Source organism: Balaenoptera borealis (assembly GCF_965194805.1).
Source record: "Balaenoptera borealis genome assembly, chromosome: 8".
NCBI lineage: Eukaryota > Metazoa > Chordata > Mammalia > Artiodactyla > Balaenopteridae > Balaenoptera > Balaenoptera borealis.
Genome location: NC_138865.1, coordinates 16,449,058 through 16,464,111, shown reverse-complemented (window position 1 = coordinate 16,464,111; position 15,054 = coordinate 16,449,058). Strand labels below are relative to the sequence as shown.

The following is a 15,054-nucleotide window of genomic DNA, read 5'->3' as shown; positions in this document are numbered from 1 at the left end:
GACATGACGGCGAGGAGAAATCAATGGATAATCACTCAGACTGTGTGTGTGTGTGTTGAGCGGGCAGGGGAGACAGGTGATGACCACAGCCTCACACACTGATTTCCCATCCACCCGGGGCCCAGCGCCAGGGGCAAGTACCCCCGCCTAACGAGGAGCATGTGGGGCAGCACCCCTGGGGGCCACCTGCAGGAGGGAGCCGGCCTCCAGAAGAGGAGCCTTGGAATCTGCTTGCAAGGGGCTCGTTCAGCCAGGCCCCCAAAGTCACCCACAGGCTAGCCCTCAAGGCTTAACCAGCCCTCCACTGGTCCACGGACCAGGCATCTGTCTGCTATACCAGGCAGACCCCCCAGAGAAGGGTACAGACCCCCAGAGGACGTGGAGGAAGAGCATGCCCCCTGGAGAAGCGGCCCCGCCCTTCACTGTACCTCACAGGAGCACCTTAGGCCCTGCCACACCCAGCACACAGGGCACCTTACGCACAGGGGGTGCCCACTGGTACCTGCCAACGGACCTAATCCAAAGGTTACTCTTTCCTTCAGGCCTGTCTCCAATCCCACCTACCCCCGGGGCACGCAGGGTCATCGCAGGCCTGCACGATCTCAGCAGCCTCCACTCTACCCACCGGCACTGGAGAAACTCCCTGTGGTGGGGTGACCAGCCATGCTATCTGCTGCAGCCAAACAACACAAGAGCTTAGGAAGCACTTTTGTAATACAGATGACGTTGTATTGTGCTGCCTTCGTGCCAGCACTATTAGAAGTGCTTTAGGGGGCTTCCCGGGTGGCGCAGTGGTTGAGAATCTGCCTACTAATGCAGGGGACACGGGTTCGAGCCCTGGTCTGGGATTCCACATGCCGCGGAGCAGCTGGGCCCATGAGCCACAACTACAGAGCCTGCGCATCTGGAGCCTGTGCTCCGCAACAAGAGAGGCCACGATAGTGAAGAGGCCAGCGCACCGCGATGAAGAGTGGCCCCCGCTCGCTGCAACTAGAGGAAGCCCTCGCACAGAAACGAAGACCCAACACAGCCAAAAATAAATATAAAAATAAATAAATAAATAAAAGATTATTATTTAAAAAAAAAAGAAGTGCTTTAGATGTACTAACTCATTTAATCCTCTTAATTTCTCTAGGGGGTAGGCACTATTATTCTCCCTATTTTACTGATAAGGAACTGGGGCACAGAGACACTGAGGTACTTGCTCGAGGTCACACAGCTGGTAAGTGGCAGAGCCTGGTTTCAAACCCAGGAAGTTGGCTCCAGAGTCCAAGTACTTAACCATCACGAATACTGTCTCCAAAAGTAAAAAGTGTTATTGAAACCAAATTGTTCTTAAACAAGTGCTACTGTTGCTTAACTTTTCACAGAGCAATCTTCTGCGGGCTGGGTTGCTCCCCCAGAGCAGGGTCTGTCCGTCCCTATAGCATCTGGCATAGCACCGTGCCTGGGTATGGATAGGTTAGTATGATTGACTAGGAGGGGACAGGGGATGGATCTCTGGGGGAAAAGAGCCTCTTCCATGACCGGGTGGGAGGAGCCCATCCTATTTAACTCAACTTCCATCTCCTGCTCCTGCAGCGGAATTCACCAGCGGGAAATCCGAGACCTGCCTGGCAGCCAGACTGAAGCCAAATCCAGGATGTCAGATTCCAGGGCCACGACCTGGGAGACGACAAGTAGGAGAGGCCTTGGCACTTCACGTCTGCAGGACCAGGATGACCCTGAACTTCAGCATCACCTTTGGAGAAGGCAAGAAGCCTGGTCCCCTGTGCAGCCAACAGTGACAGCCCCACCGTGTAAATACTGGTGGTTACGGGGGTGGTGACGGCAGAAGGGAAGACGGGCCCAAGGCCACAGCTCTCCCCCAGGGCAGTGGCAAGGGGTCTGGATAAGGAGTCGGGGGCCTGGTCCCACCAGCTGCTTGCTGTGTGCCCTGGGAAGCCCCCGACTCGCCTCCCTGCATCTCAGCTTCCCCGCCAGAATGATCTCGAGGCCCTTTGCGGTTGGGACTGTCTAGGAGCTCGGCAGAGGCCACAGTCCTGCCACCGCCAGCTCTGCCCACACGCTGAGGGCCTCAGTCTGCACAGCGAGCTCAGCCTCAGGTAGAGGCAGAAGGTGGAGCCGAGTCTCCGGGGAATCGCAGCAGGAGAAGCCAGAATCTAAGTGCAAACCCACATGGGTCTCTCCTCTCCGTGATCCCCCCACCCCGGCCCAAGCCAGGTTATTAAGAGTCTTAAGGAATAGGGAGGGTGTGCCTGTAGCCTCCCCAGGAGACCACTCACCCCACACCAGGAATAGCCATAGCCCCCTCTCAGGAAGATCCTGTCCCTCAGAGGAACACCACCTGCTGTTAAAAAGGTCATGAAGAACCTAGTGGTAAGATGGGAATAAAGACACAGACCTACTAGAGAATGGACTTGAGGATATGGAGAGGGGGAAGGGTAAGCTGTGACAAAGTGAGAGAGTGGCATGGACATATATACACTACCAAACGTAAAATAGATAGCTAGTGGGAAGCAGCCGCATAGCACAGGGAGGTCAGCTCGGTGCTTTGTGACCACCTAGAGGCGTGGGAGAGGGAGGGTGGGAGGGAGGGAGACGCAAGAGGGAGGGGATATGGGGATATATGTATATGTATAGCTGATTCACTTTGTTATAAAGCAGAAACTAACACACCATTGTAAAGCAATTATATTCCAATAAAGATGTTAAAACAAAAAAAAAAGCCCTCTGGGTTCCTCTGGTCAGCCCTGGACGGAAACCACCTCTGGCCCCAAGACCCAGGGGGAGGGGACTGTGCAATCTGCAAGGGGTGGGGGGCAGGGTTCTGAGGAAGGAGAAAAGCAGGGGTCTGCCTTTCTAGAGTGGGACCAGGGGAAGGGTTCCCCAGCCTGTACACGCCAGCACAGGGACCACGGCTTCCCCAGTGCTTTCACCCTCTGAAGCACACAGTAGGTGCTTAACAGATATTTGTTGAGTAAATGAACCAACAAACCATCTCAAGCCTTGGAACGGGGAGAGTTTACAGTCAGGCCCTCCTGGGTTGAAAGGGCCTTGAAGACACAGCAGAAGGCAGCGTAAAATGCACACTATGCCTATTGTTGTCATCAAACTGCCTCATCGTCCCGGCTCCGAGCAAGGTCCCCGGAGCTCTGATGCGGTGACGCCCACGGAGCCAGTCCGATGGGAAGGTTCTCAGGCGGTCCACCCAACTCTCCAGCCGGCAGCTCTTCCATCCCTTTCCTGTCCATTCTGCACCCACAGCAAGCCCACCCACCTTCTGCCCAGTCTCCCTCGGGCTGAAACTGAAGGCTGTCGGAAAATAAGCAAAAACCTAAACAACCCAGCTGGCTGAATTGGGGCCTTTAATGTTCTGGGCACGAGTCAGGCGGTGTGGCGGGCGGGGACACAGCTCCTTGTCTCACGGAGAACAGAGTGCCCGTCTCTGTGGCCGGCTCCCTCTCTTTGCTAACTTCTAGTTCTAGGACTCCAGCATTGCTAGCAATGGAAGAAGTGACCACCCGATTCATGAGGAATTACTTTGTTACTAGTGGTGGTAATACTATTAATAATTCCATGTCCGCTTATTCCTATTTTCAGGGCACATTTGAACCCTCGGGGCCACTGCTCAGGAAGCTCTCGATATCCAGGCCCCACCTCTGGGCCCAGTTTCCTCCTCCCCCTCCAGCAGCTGGAGGTGGTGCTGCCCCTCAGATCCTAGGCTGACGCCTCCCCACCCCCAAGGGCACAGATCCACAGAGCACCCCTCTCTCTTCTTCACCTCAGCCTCTCCATCACTACTATCCTACCTTAGAATTTAAACTGCTCGACTCTCTCGCATCTTTAAAAAACAAAAAGTCATCCTTTGTTCTTCTCCCATCTTCACACCAAAATTCAAGAAGTTGGCCACAGTCATCATTCCCCTCTCCCCGGCTCCCAGGCACCCCTTAAGCAGGCTTCTGCTTCCAGCAGCCACCTAAGGCGCTCACCCCAAGGGCATCAGGGACCCTTTCCACCCCTCTCCTGCTGGGCCTGAAGTCTTAGAGGCTGGTGACCCTCTTTCCTCTGAGAGTGAGCCCCTCCCGAGGTGTCCTACTGTCCCTCCTACCTCACCCCCAGAGCCTCCTTAGTCATCCTTGCAGCCCATCTTTAAATGGCAATGGTCCTGGGGGCTCTGTCTCTGACCTCCTCCCAATGTGACTGCACCCACTCCCTTGGCCCCAGTTACCACCTGCAGTCTGCTGGCGACTTCTAAATCCCTATGTCCAGTCGCTCTTCCTCACGTGACCCCCAGCCCTGCGTGCCCAGCTGTCTGTAGGGCGGGGCCGATGAGGGGCACACGCCCCAGAAGAAATTCACATCTCCCAGCCCTCCCCCAACTCAGTACCTTCACTGTGATCAGCCACATCATCCACCCAGCTGCCCAAGACTGAAAATTGGGGGCCCCCCTGACTCCTCTGACCCTTCACCAGGACCTGTCGATTCTACCTCCTGGACAGCTCTTAGATCCTTCTTTTCTGCCACTGTCCTCATTCAGCCGCCATCATTCCTGGCCTGTATCACAGCAGTGGCCTCCGAACAGTCTCTCCAATCTACTCTCTTCATTGGAACCACGTGAACTTTGTCCTGAAGCACATATCCATCGTGTAAAACCTTCCAGGGGTGCTGCCCACCAGATCCGTACCCCTCCCATCTCTCCTCCCCCATCCCCACTTCCACCCGCCACTACCACACTGAGTTACCTGCAGGTCTGTAAGCGAGTTCCACTAACCTGAGTTACCCGCAGGCCTTTGCCCAAGCTCTCCCTCCACCTCCCATACTCTCCCCATACACCTTCACCAGGTAACTGCAGCTCATTCTTGAAGCTCAGCTTGGAGGCTGCCTCTTCCAGGAAGGCGCTTTAGATTTTGTAAGAAGGGGTTTGATGCCCCTGCTTGGTGCTGCCGCAGCACCTAGTGCTTTCCACTCACATCACCAAATGAGATAACTGTTACCAAATAACTTCTCTGCATCCCCCCCCACCCCGAGCATGAGCTCCACAAAGGCAGAGGTTGCCTCAGCTGTTCTCAACTGTTGCCACAAGGCCTAGCAGCCAGTAAACCCTCAATAAACAGTTGCTGAATTAATAAGTGAATGCCTGACCCCGGTGGCCAGCAAATCCTCCACACCCCAGTCTGGACGGGGAGGAAATGGGGGAGGTGGCTGTCCGGGGAAAGGCTTACAGGTTCTGCCTTGGGCCTTGGAGGCGGGCTTGCCCAGGGCTGTGGGACCCGCTGCCCCCACGCCGCTCAGAGCTCTGTTGAAGGTGCCTAGGCCAGGCCCGGGGTCAGGAAGCCACCTGAAGGGCAGGCCTCCTGGGAGCAGGAAGGCAGGAGGGGGGCAGCGGGGAGCGGCAAGGGCTGGTTTGCTGTCGTACAGACCTCACAGCTCCGCCTGCACGCCGCCTACCCCTTCTCACTCCTCTGTCCTCACTTGTCCATCCACCTGGGCACCCTTGCCTCCCCTTCTCTTGTCACCACTGCACACGGCCATCCAACCAGCCCTGATTCACTTCCCCTCCCACCACCCCACCGTCTCTCCTCCCCACCTCCTCCTTCGTCTGTCTCTCCAACAACAGCTGCCCTCCTAGGTTGGGCAGCTACCTCCTCTGGCTTCTAGGTTCCCTGGAAGGTGGAGAGAGAGAGAGCTGTGGCCACTCTGCCCCGTTACCAGGCCCTCCCGCTGAACCTGGGCCCCAGGAGGCCCTCCCACCACCCCATCCGCAGCGTGCCTCCCAGCGAGGCGGGCGGACTTACCCTCGGTCAGCCCCAGGTGGATGCTCCAGTAGATCTGCAAGCACTGCAGCTCCTTCTTCATGCCCCGCTTGCAGCGGCAGTCGTACAGCGGGCTCTCCTGCAGCACCTCCAGGGCCGCCTGGCACTCCTTGTTGGCCAGCATGGTGTTGCGGTCCCGGCCGGCCAGGCACTGGCGCAGCGTGCGGTAGCGGGAGCTGCAGTTGGATTCGGCCGCGCACAGCTCATTGGCCCGGACACAGTCCACTGGGGGGCGCCAGCCGTGGAGCTCGGGGCCCTGCGGGGAGGAAGGGCTGGCCAAAGAGCGGAGGGTCTGGTCTGGGTGGTGGGGAGGGAAGACAAGCACGAATGAGGGCCGCAGTCACCGACCCCAGAGGCAGGCCTGGGGGCTTGGGCCCTTCTGGGAAAGTCACACCCATTCTACTCGGCACAGCAAGGCCGACTCAAGGCTGCCTTCCCCAACAGAGAGCAGGTCGGAGGAAGGGCTGCTAAAGGGTCCCAAGAGTCCACCATCTCTCCTCAAACCCGAAGGAGAAAAGCTGCCCTCTGCCCTGGTCCTACCAGACTCTCTTCTGGTTCCACTCCGTGGCCCTGGGCCCAGGAGCACAGAAAAGCCAGAGGCCCCAGCAAGACCACAGACAGTCTAAGATGCCAGGAAGCCAGAGAAGGATGCCACAGCCTCAGCAGAGAGCTGGCGGCTGCAGGGCCTCCTGGGGTGGGCCGAGGGGGCATCTCACTTTCAGAGCACCCAGACCTCCTCCCAGCAACCTCGGGTCCAGCCAGAGGTCCATCCAAGGCACCAGACTAAACCTTGAAAGCAGCAACAGATGGTTTAACTCTCACAGCCTCTTAGAGGCCAGAGTCAGCCCCTGCATTCTACCCTGGGGAAACTGAGGCCCAAGGAAGGGAGATGACAAGTCAAGGTCACACGCAGGCTGAAAAGACCCCTCTAACCCCCCAGTCTATCCATTCTGAGTCCCCAGACTTCCCGAGGAGACAGAGAGAGACATGCATGACCCCATGGTCTGAGCCCAGAGGGAGGCGCTCCTCCAGGGGGGCTCAGCCCTCCACACCTTCCTGTCCCACAGTGCAGCCAGAGACAGAAAACGTACCCTGCGGACAAGATCCACCCCGGGCCCCGCCAAAGAAAATGCTGCAGACCTAGCAACTCCATCCCACCACACCTCCCGCCCAGACACACCTCCCTCTCTCCCTCTCCATCGGGCTGTCTCTCTCCCTTTCTCTCCCCTATTTCTTTTTCTCTTTCTTTCCTCTCCTCCCCACCCTCCCTTGAAACCCTCTCCCCTCTGTCTCCCCTTTTTTTTCTTCTTTCCAGAAGCCAAATAACAAGTCAATTGCAAGCTGACCCTGGCCTCGCACACAGCCCCTCACCTCCCCGACGATGAACAAGCAGGAATCAGTCCACCCTCCTCATCCACGGCCTCAAGTGTCCAAACCCACGGTCCTCGGAAGGGAAGAGGTCAAGTAAGGAGATTCGGAGGGGAAGGGCAGGGAAAGAAAGCGCCGCTTGGTCCTTTCAAAAGCAAGCTCCCAAAACGGCTTCCTCTGGACACAGACATTCTCCCGGTCTCCCAGTCCTCTCCAAGCCCCTCACTCAGATCCTGCCCCACAAAAAAGCCATACCATGGCCCAAAGCCAACACTGGCTTTTCCAGGACCCGAGGAGTGATCTGGGGGGGCTTCCTCCACTCCATCCTGCCCCAAAAACATAAAAAGATCCTAGGGAGAAGTCCCCCCCACCCCCCGGTCCCCAATCCCACAGAATCCCCTCCATCTCTACCCAGAACCGCCACTTCCCACTCCTTTCCCCAAGGAGGCCCTGCTCAGGGGGCAGCTACCACAGGGAGACAGCGACACCTAGAGGCAGAGTGCTGCACCGCGAGCCTGTCACTCCCGACTGAGTGCCGAGGGGAAAGGAATCAAGGGATGGGCTCCTGGAGGGCCAGGCCTACCCCACTAGGAGAGCAAGGGGTGGGCCTGGGTTGGAGAAGCCCTCAGATTCCAGAGCAAAAGACTTCCCTTCTCCTCCTGACCACACCTCTGCTTCAGGACAGGAGGAGCTGAAGGCTGTGGCCAGGCTGAGACAAGACCATTGAAGAAACCAGCATGGAATGTGGTCATGGACAGTGGGGCATCTGCCCAGGTGTGGGTGGAGAAGTGTCCTCCGCCCAAGCCCAGGCAGCAGCCTTACTGCCCGGCTTCAGCAAATTCCTGGGTCTCTGAGCGGGACTCGGCTGTATCTGGGCCACACAGGAGCAGCTGTGTTGACCCAGCCTCACTGGTACCTGCTGCCCCACCTAGCCAGCCAGGTAGCCAGCCTGCTGGAGCCTCAAGACCGGCCCAGTCCTGGGCCTTCCACTGACTCCGCTCAGCCCAGCAGCCCAGCAGGCGTCCCCCCTCCCCCGCTGGCGTCACCTGAGGCTGCACTGTCCGAGGTAAAATGAGAAAGGGGCATCCTACCCAGGCTTAAAGGTCAGGACCTTAGCCTAGGGAACTGGGGCAATAAGGAGACTTCCTCCCTGCCCTACAGGTGAGGTCTAGAGCCCCAAGGGAAGATCCTTATAGAATCCTGGGCTTCCCTCATCCTGCTGGCTCCCAGGCAGGGAGATGCTCTGTAGGAGGGCCGGTGCATCTTCCGACCAAGCTCCCTGACTCTTCTAGTCGGAGTCATGACCCCCAGAACCAATCAAGCCCAGCCAGAGAAAGAAGTCATGGCAACTCGGTGCCTTTGGCCAAGAATTCTAGGAGAGTAAAGGTTGGAAGGTATCCTGGTGATGTTTCCAAATTCTAGATCAGGAGAAAACTCAGATCCCTCAAGGAAAGCAAAGACATGTAAAAGAGCTTTTAAAGACACAGAAGGACTGAGAGACCACACAGAACTACAGCCACCCTTGGGCATCAAATGCCCCACAAGAGCTAGAATGCCAGTGGGAGGTGGGCCCTCTGACCAGCCCTCATCCCCACCCCCATCTCATTTTCTCCCTGAGCTTGTCAACACCGGAGGTCAGGCAGGCTGGGCCAGAAAGGCCTCTCCAGCCCCAGACCTCACTAGAACCTTGGGAGGGGCACACCGAAGGCCCCTGCTCCTAGGAACATGCTTCACTCTACCCCCCACTGAAAATGCCCATCACCTCTCAATCTCCAGAAAAGCCTCTCCCCCAAGTGGAATTTCCAACGAACTCCCAACTATGGGTTCCTTGCCAGGAAAGGGCCCTGGGGCTGAAATGTCCTTAGCACCAGCCTAGCCCTTGTTCTCGACTGGCCTAACCCAGAGCCTTTCAACGTCCTGTGGTCACTCAGTTAACCCCACACCCCAGCTTTGGAAAGGGGCTCCTCATGGGAAGGGAACTGAAAGGCTGTAACCAAAGAGGATGCCGACAGCACCCTGCTCTTCTCCTGCTCTCAACCCCCCACACACTAGGGTCACAGACACCTGGGAGGACATCTCTGAACGGGCCCCCTACACGTGCACAGGAGAGCAGTCTCTCCTCAGGCTCCTCAGCCGGGACAAGCCTGCCTGCAGCCTGGGGGGGCTGGGCCTGGAGGTGACTGACGGGCCGGCACTGCTCTCCTCCACCGGGGGACGGAGACCTCAGAAGGCGCCCACATCTGGAAGCCCTGCCGGCCCAGGGGGTGTGCAGCTCAGGAGCAAGCAATCTGGCTGCTTTTCCTGAAATACAATTTTCTTTTCTTCTTGGCCCCAGAAAGCTGCGTTTTTTAACCAGCAGTAGGAGAAAAGGTCAGGTTTCGTAATAGCCCCTTCAGAGAGAGAGCGTTGCCGGGAAAGGCTGCAGGAGCACAGTAGGCCAGGAGCACCGTCCCAGCCCCTCCCACCCCGAGAAAGCTGCCTGGAGAAAAGCCACCTCTGGCTCGGGGAGGCCGGAGGCCGGACAGTGAAGGCCACACCCTAGAGCAGGGCCTGGCCCCCCGGGGATCTCATGCCTGTGGGAGGGGGAAGAGGAGGGAACTGGCAAAGGGCCCAGGCCCCAACCAACATCGACTGGACTGCAAGCCCCCGTCCTAGTCAGGACACTTCTTAGACACCCCCCAGCAAGTGTTTCCAGGATCTGCACCTACCTCCCCAGGCCTTCCCCTCTCCGCTCCTCCAGGAGGGAAAGGGTGCCCTCGTGACCCATCTGGGCAACCTGGCTCACCGCTGGCTACACAGCAGCCCAGGGTGGCAGGAGCAGCACCCACAATGAAGCAGATGTGTGCTTCAGAGCACACACACACACACACACACACACACACACACACACACCGTTAGCCTGCTCCCTCTCTGGAGCACCTACTGGGGCAGCAGCCTTGCCTGGGGCTCCTGGTTAGCACACAGCCTTGCAAACACCCACTTTTCCTCACCTCCACCCCCAAGAATGCTCCCTCTATACCCCTGTCTCCCAAGCAGCTGAGATAGATCTTGTGTAGCATAAAAAGGGGACGAGGGGTTGGTAATTCGGGGTGCGAAAGAGACTGCCGGGGTTCAGGGGCACCAGGCAGCCCCTGCTCGCTGCCCTTGGGGGAGTGGGCTTACAGAATGAGCAGTGGTCTTTGTTCAGTCCAGGATTCTCCCCTCACCCCTCTCCTTCTTCACCCAAGGAAGCAAACTTTGGCCTCCCTCCCATCTCTTCCCACCAGCTATGGGGTCCCCCGCCCCAGAGGTGGCAAAGGGAAGGCACTGAACAGCGGCTAGAAACACTCCACTCCCGCCCACCCACCTGGCTCAGGTCTGGGCGGGAGGGAGGGCAAACGGTGGGGAGAAACTTGAAAAGTGTTCCAGGGAGTGGAGCCCCTAGGAAGGGGTTCGGAGAGTGGGAAGCGGGGTGCATTTTCCAGAGGTTGATTGGCGGGTGGGGGATGGCTGCCAGGGCTGCCCCCACAGATGTCCAGCCGGGAGCTCCTGGAGAAACCCATGCCCTCTACCACGATCGACTCAGGGAGCCGCCGGGAAACGTGGGACTGGCATGATTTTCCTTTCCACGACACTGAGCCTCTCCCCTCCCTTCTCTCTTCCAGATCAAGAGTTGGAATTTTTTTTTTTCTTAAGTTGCCGCAATTTGAACCCATTATTTTGAGGGAAATGAGCGCTATCACTGCGTGTGAGTGAGCGAGTGTGTGTCTGCGTGCGTGTGCGCGGGGATGGTCTGGGTGTTATAAGTCTCCTTGCCAATCCCCCGCGTAACCAGCCAGCCGCGGCTCCCGTCCCTCCGCCCGCATCCTCGCCGCCGGCCCTGCTCGGTTCCTCTACGCCCGGGCCCGGCTCGCCCCGCCGCGCGCTCTCCCCGCCGGTCCGTCCCCCGCCAGCGCCCCGCTCGCCCCCCGCGTTCCCGGCTGCTCGCCAGCGCTCGAACGCACGGCCCGCGCAGCCCCCGAGGCTCCGGCGGACACGCTGCCCTCGCCACCCGCAGATACTCACCTAAAAAGAAGAAGAGGCAGAAGGCGTTTGCCAAGATCATGTTAAATAAATCCACAGGTTTTTTTTTTTTTTTTTTTGGTCTTTCTCCCTTGGATTAAAAAATAACAACAACAACAACAGTAATAATAATAGCCAAGCAGTGATAATCAGCCCCAAATCCAATGCGGAGATCCCAGCTGGTCCACCCGATGAAGATCCTGAGTCCTGCGATTCTCGCCTCTGGCTGGAGGGGGTAGTGGAATGGAGGGCGGTGGGCGGCCTCTCGACGCCCCCTCTGCCCACTAAAATCAAATATACACGTATTCGGATGTGTATCTGCTTTCCAAGCCGACAGCCGGTCCTCAGGTCTGCCCTCCCCTCAGCTCATCCGGGAAGGCGCGAGTCCCCACGGGTCCGATTCCCCTGCGCTTCCCCGGAGGGGACTGGGGAGGTGGGGGAGAAGCGATCTGAGAGCGAAGGGCTGGAAGGAAGCGGCGAGGGTGGGGGGTCAGCATAAAGCGCAAGTAAGAAAGAAATCCACCGACGGGTGTAAGCGCCTAGGAACAAACCAGCGGGAGCTTCGAGGACCAGAGACCGGAGTCGCTTCTTTCGCACAAGACGACGGAAAGATTTTAAAAAATCTTCTCCCGCTAACCCTTGCTCGTGTCACTTTTTTCTAATGGAATTCCAGTGACCGTGTGTCTCTGCGTGCGTGTGTCTTTCTCTCTCCTCTCCCTCCCTCTCCTCTCCCCGGCTCTCGCTCTTTGCTCCCGCTCTCTCCGGCTCTCCCTCGCTCTCCTCTCCCGCCCCCTTCTCCCTCTCCCTGCTCCTCCCTCCGCCCGCCCCCCTCCCTCTTCGCGGCTCCTTCGCCGGGGCTCTCGCGCCCGCGCCCCTCTCCTCCGCCCGGGGCTCAGCGCTCGGGCTCCCAGGCGCTGGCGGCGCGAGGCGCGGGCGCGCAGCGGAGCAGCGACACTGCAGCGGCGGCGGCGACAAGGCGGTGGCGGTGGCGCCGGGGAACGCGGGCCGAGAGGAGAGCTCCGCCGCTGTCTCCCTCTGGTCTGCCGCCCGCCCTTCCCCGGACTGACCTGCAGCCTTGCCGGAAACTGACAGGCTCCCCCGGCAAAGGCTCGGGCTCCAACCCAAAGCCACCAAAGCCTCCGCACCCTCCTCCTCCCCCCGCCGCGCGCCAACCCCCCCACTGCCCCCGCCCCCGCGCCCCGACCACCGGCTCACGGAGGCCTGGGGAGGCTCAGCGGAGGCCCGAAGGCGTGGAGCGCCGGGCGCCCGAGCCATCCCGGGGGCGTGGGGGGAAGGGCGCTAGAAAAAAAAGCCTGCTTGGTGGCTAGGGTCTGGGGACGGGGCTGCACCATCCGCGGGCGGATGCGTCCTTCGGCCGGCGAGCCGAGGCAGAGCGTCTTCCCGAAGGCGCTAGGGAGAAGAAGGATCCCCTCCGGCGCCAGCCCCCAGCGTCCCCGCGCAGCCTGCCTGCCCCGGTCGAGCCCCGCGTACGCATACACGTGTGCTCTCCGCGCGGAGCTCGAGAACTTTCCCCGCACGCCCGCGGCGCGCTCGCCCCCTATACGCCCCAGCGTCGCAGCCCTTCGAGACTGCTCTTCCCCACTTGTCTCCCTCCTCCGGTGCGGGGAGAAGTCTGCCGAGCCGGGGCGGCCTGACCGCCTCATCGGAGGCCGGCGAACCTCCCCGAACTGCGCGGGAGGGATCGGGGAGGGGGACTCGCACCCCACCCCGGCGGGAGCGCCCCGGGACCGACCCGGGCCAGGGCTCTGCGCCAGGCTCGGCGGCCGGCTCTCGGCTGCGAGCTGGGCTCCGGGGAGTTCTCCCGAGGCAGCAGGCAGCTCCCCGCTTGCGAGGCTCTGGGTGGGGTCCCCTCCCCCTTCCCGGAAGGGGGCGATTGATCCATCTGTCCACGGGCCGGGCTCACCGGCGTGCTTTAGTCACGGAATTTACAGTAAACGCTCAGAAGCACCAAAAAGGAAGCGTCTGGCTGGGATAGGGCTGAAGGAGAGGTGAGACTGCTGACACGTTCCGACAAGAGGGGGCGAGACGGTGGGCTGTGGACACGCGCGGGCACACCCACGCACCCCGGGCACCCCAGTTTCACGCTGCCATCTGACACATCCTCAGCTGCGTTAGAGCTGCCCAGCATCCCTCCGCTCCCGCGCACACATTCTTGCACGCAGCTCTGCGCGCGCACCCCAAGTGCCGGGGCGTGGTACACACAGTGCCTCGTAAAGTTTCCGCGCTACCCAAAACCGGATCTGGGCTGGATCGAAGGTGTAGGTGTTAGTGCATTTTAAGATGAGTTTTTAAATGAACAAGACTCTGGAAAAGAGTAAATGCTAGAAATGGACCTGGGCGCGAAGGGAGGGGTCACTTAAAAAACCTGCAGCCTAGCCTTCGCTAGTGGAAAAGCTAGAGGGAGCAACTTCCATCTTGCGGATTCAGGCGGGAACGCGGCTTCTCCAGCCTTGGAAGCGCAGAGCTGAGGGTCTCCTCCGAACGCCTCACATCTGCCCCATCCTGGGGCATCAGCCCTCGCTTCATCCTGTCACCCTGCCATTGAGTGGTGGCCGCTTGGAGACGTGGCCCTAGCAGGTGAGTGGAGAACCTGGGCCAGGAAGGCTTGGGGATTGGAGCTGGGGAAAGTCCCCTCGGGGCTGCCCTCCCTGCCATTCCTCCGGGCCTCTTCAGTTCTAGGAAAGGACTTCACATTTTCACTCCAAATGCTGGGAGACTTAAGGAACCGGCTTCAGAAAAGTTTAGGTTAAGGGTTGAAAACCTGATAGGAATTATACTCTTGGATCAGAGGCTGGGAGACTGGTGTGAATAAATTTTCCCCCTCTCCTCTCCTACTTCCTGGGCCTTCTGGCTGCCCAAATGCCCTCCACCACTCCCACATTTCCGTATCCCACCTCGGACTTTCCCTCTCCCAAGACCCTACTCCAGGCTCCAAAATTGCTGCTAGGCACATCTCTCTACCTCCCCCACCTCAAAATCAATTTCTATAACTTTCTTTGAATCCTGGCTGGGCATAAGAAGGAAAATTCTCTGAAGCATATATGAGAGCTTTGCTGAGAAAGCAGTGATAAACACCCAGGGGTGGTGCCCACTGATTTCCTATGGTGGCGGGGGGCGGGAATCTAGTAGCAGGAGGTGAGTGGCTGAGATCCTTCAGGGACTCCAGGTCACAGAGTCATCACAAGGACAGTGGGCAACACCAGCCAGGCCAACACTGACATTGTTGTGGCCATGAGGCCCTCTGACCTTGGGCCCTTTCTTCCCTCCTGTCTATACAAGCATCACCCATTACACCTCACTCTCTGCTGACCCACCTTCCACCTGAACTGCCCTTAGATATGGCAGAGTCCAAGTGTCACCCCATGATTTCCCAAGAATCTCCCATATGCACGCACCCCTGCCCCGTGCCAGGATCTGCAGAGGAAACACAGATGGACATGTGCTAGCCATAGGCAATTTAATCTCTCTGAGCCTCAGTTATCTCATCTATAAAATGGGGATTTTTTTTAAAAAAAACCCAACCTTGTCGAGATGAGATACTGTACACAGAGCAGCTAGTCAAATGCCTGACTCTTAGAAAGTTGTTCGTAAAATGTCACCCCTTTCCTCCAGGATCCAGAAGAATTCGGAACCTATGACAAGGCATAAACACCAAAGTGGCAAATGAAAACCAGAGATAAAAGGCTATGGGGCTTCAAGGGAAATAGAGACAGCTTTGTAGAGGGTCAAGAGAGAGAGACTTTCAGGAGGTGTAAACAGATGCCCTTAGGTTCACGGATACACGTTCACACACCCTTCCTCAGACTTT

General features: G+C 58.5%; 1 protein-coding gene across 4 annotated transcripts in view; it reads right to left on the bottom strand.

The window, feature by feature from the left end:
* Positions 1 to 11,992, bottom strand: part of GFRA2 (GDNF family receptor alpha 2) — a 303,828-nt gene extending 291,836 nt beyond the window's left edge. For 3 of the 4 annotated variants that reach the window (XR_014248092.1, XR_014248093.1, XM_082404471.1), the window contains exons 1-2: positions 11,229 to 11,992; positions 5,799 to 6,113 (exon numbers count right to left, since the gene is read on the bottom strand). Coding sequence is in view for 2 of the 4 variants with exons in the window: in XM_082404471.1 (XP_082260597.1) it covers positions 5,799 to 6,113; positions 11,229 to 11,268 (355 nt within the window). In the remaining 2 variants the exon portion in view is untranslated. The remainder of the gene's footprint in view (positions 1 to 5,798; positions 6,114 to 11,228) is intronic. The other variant, XM_082404472.1, reaches the window with a different exon arrangement.
* Positions 11,993 to 15,054: the final 3,062 nt, after the last annotated feature.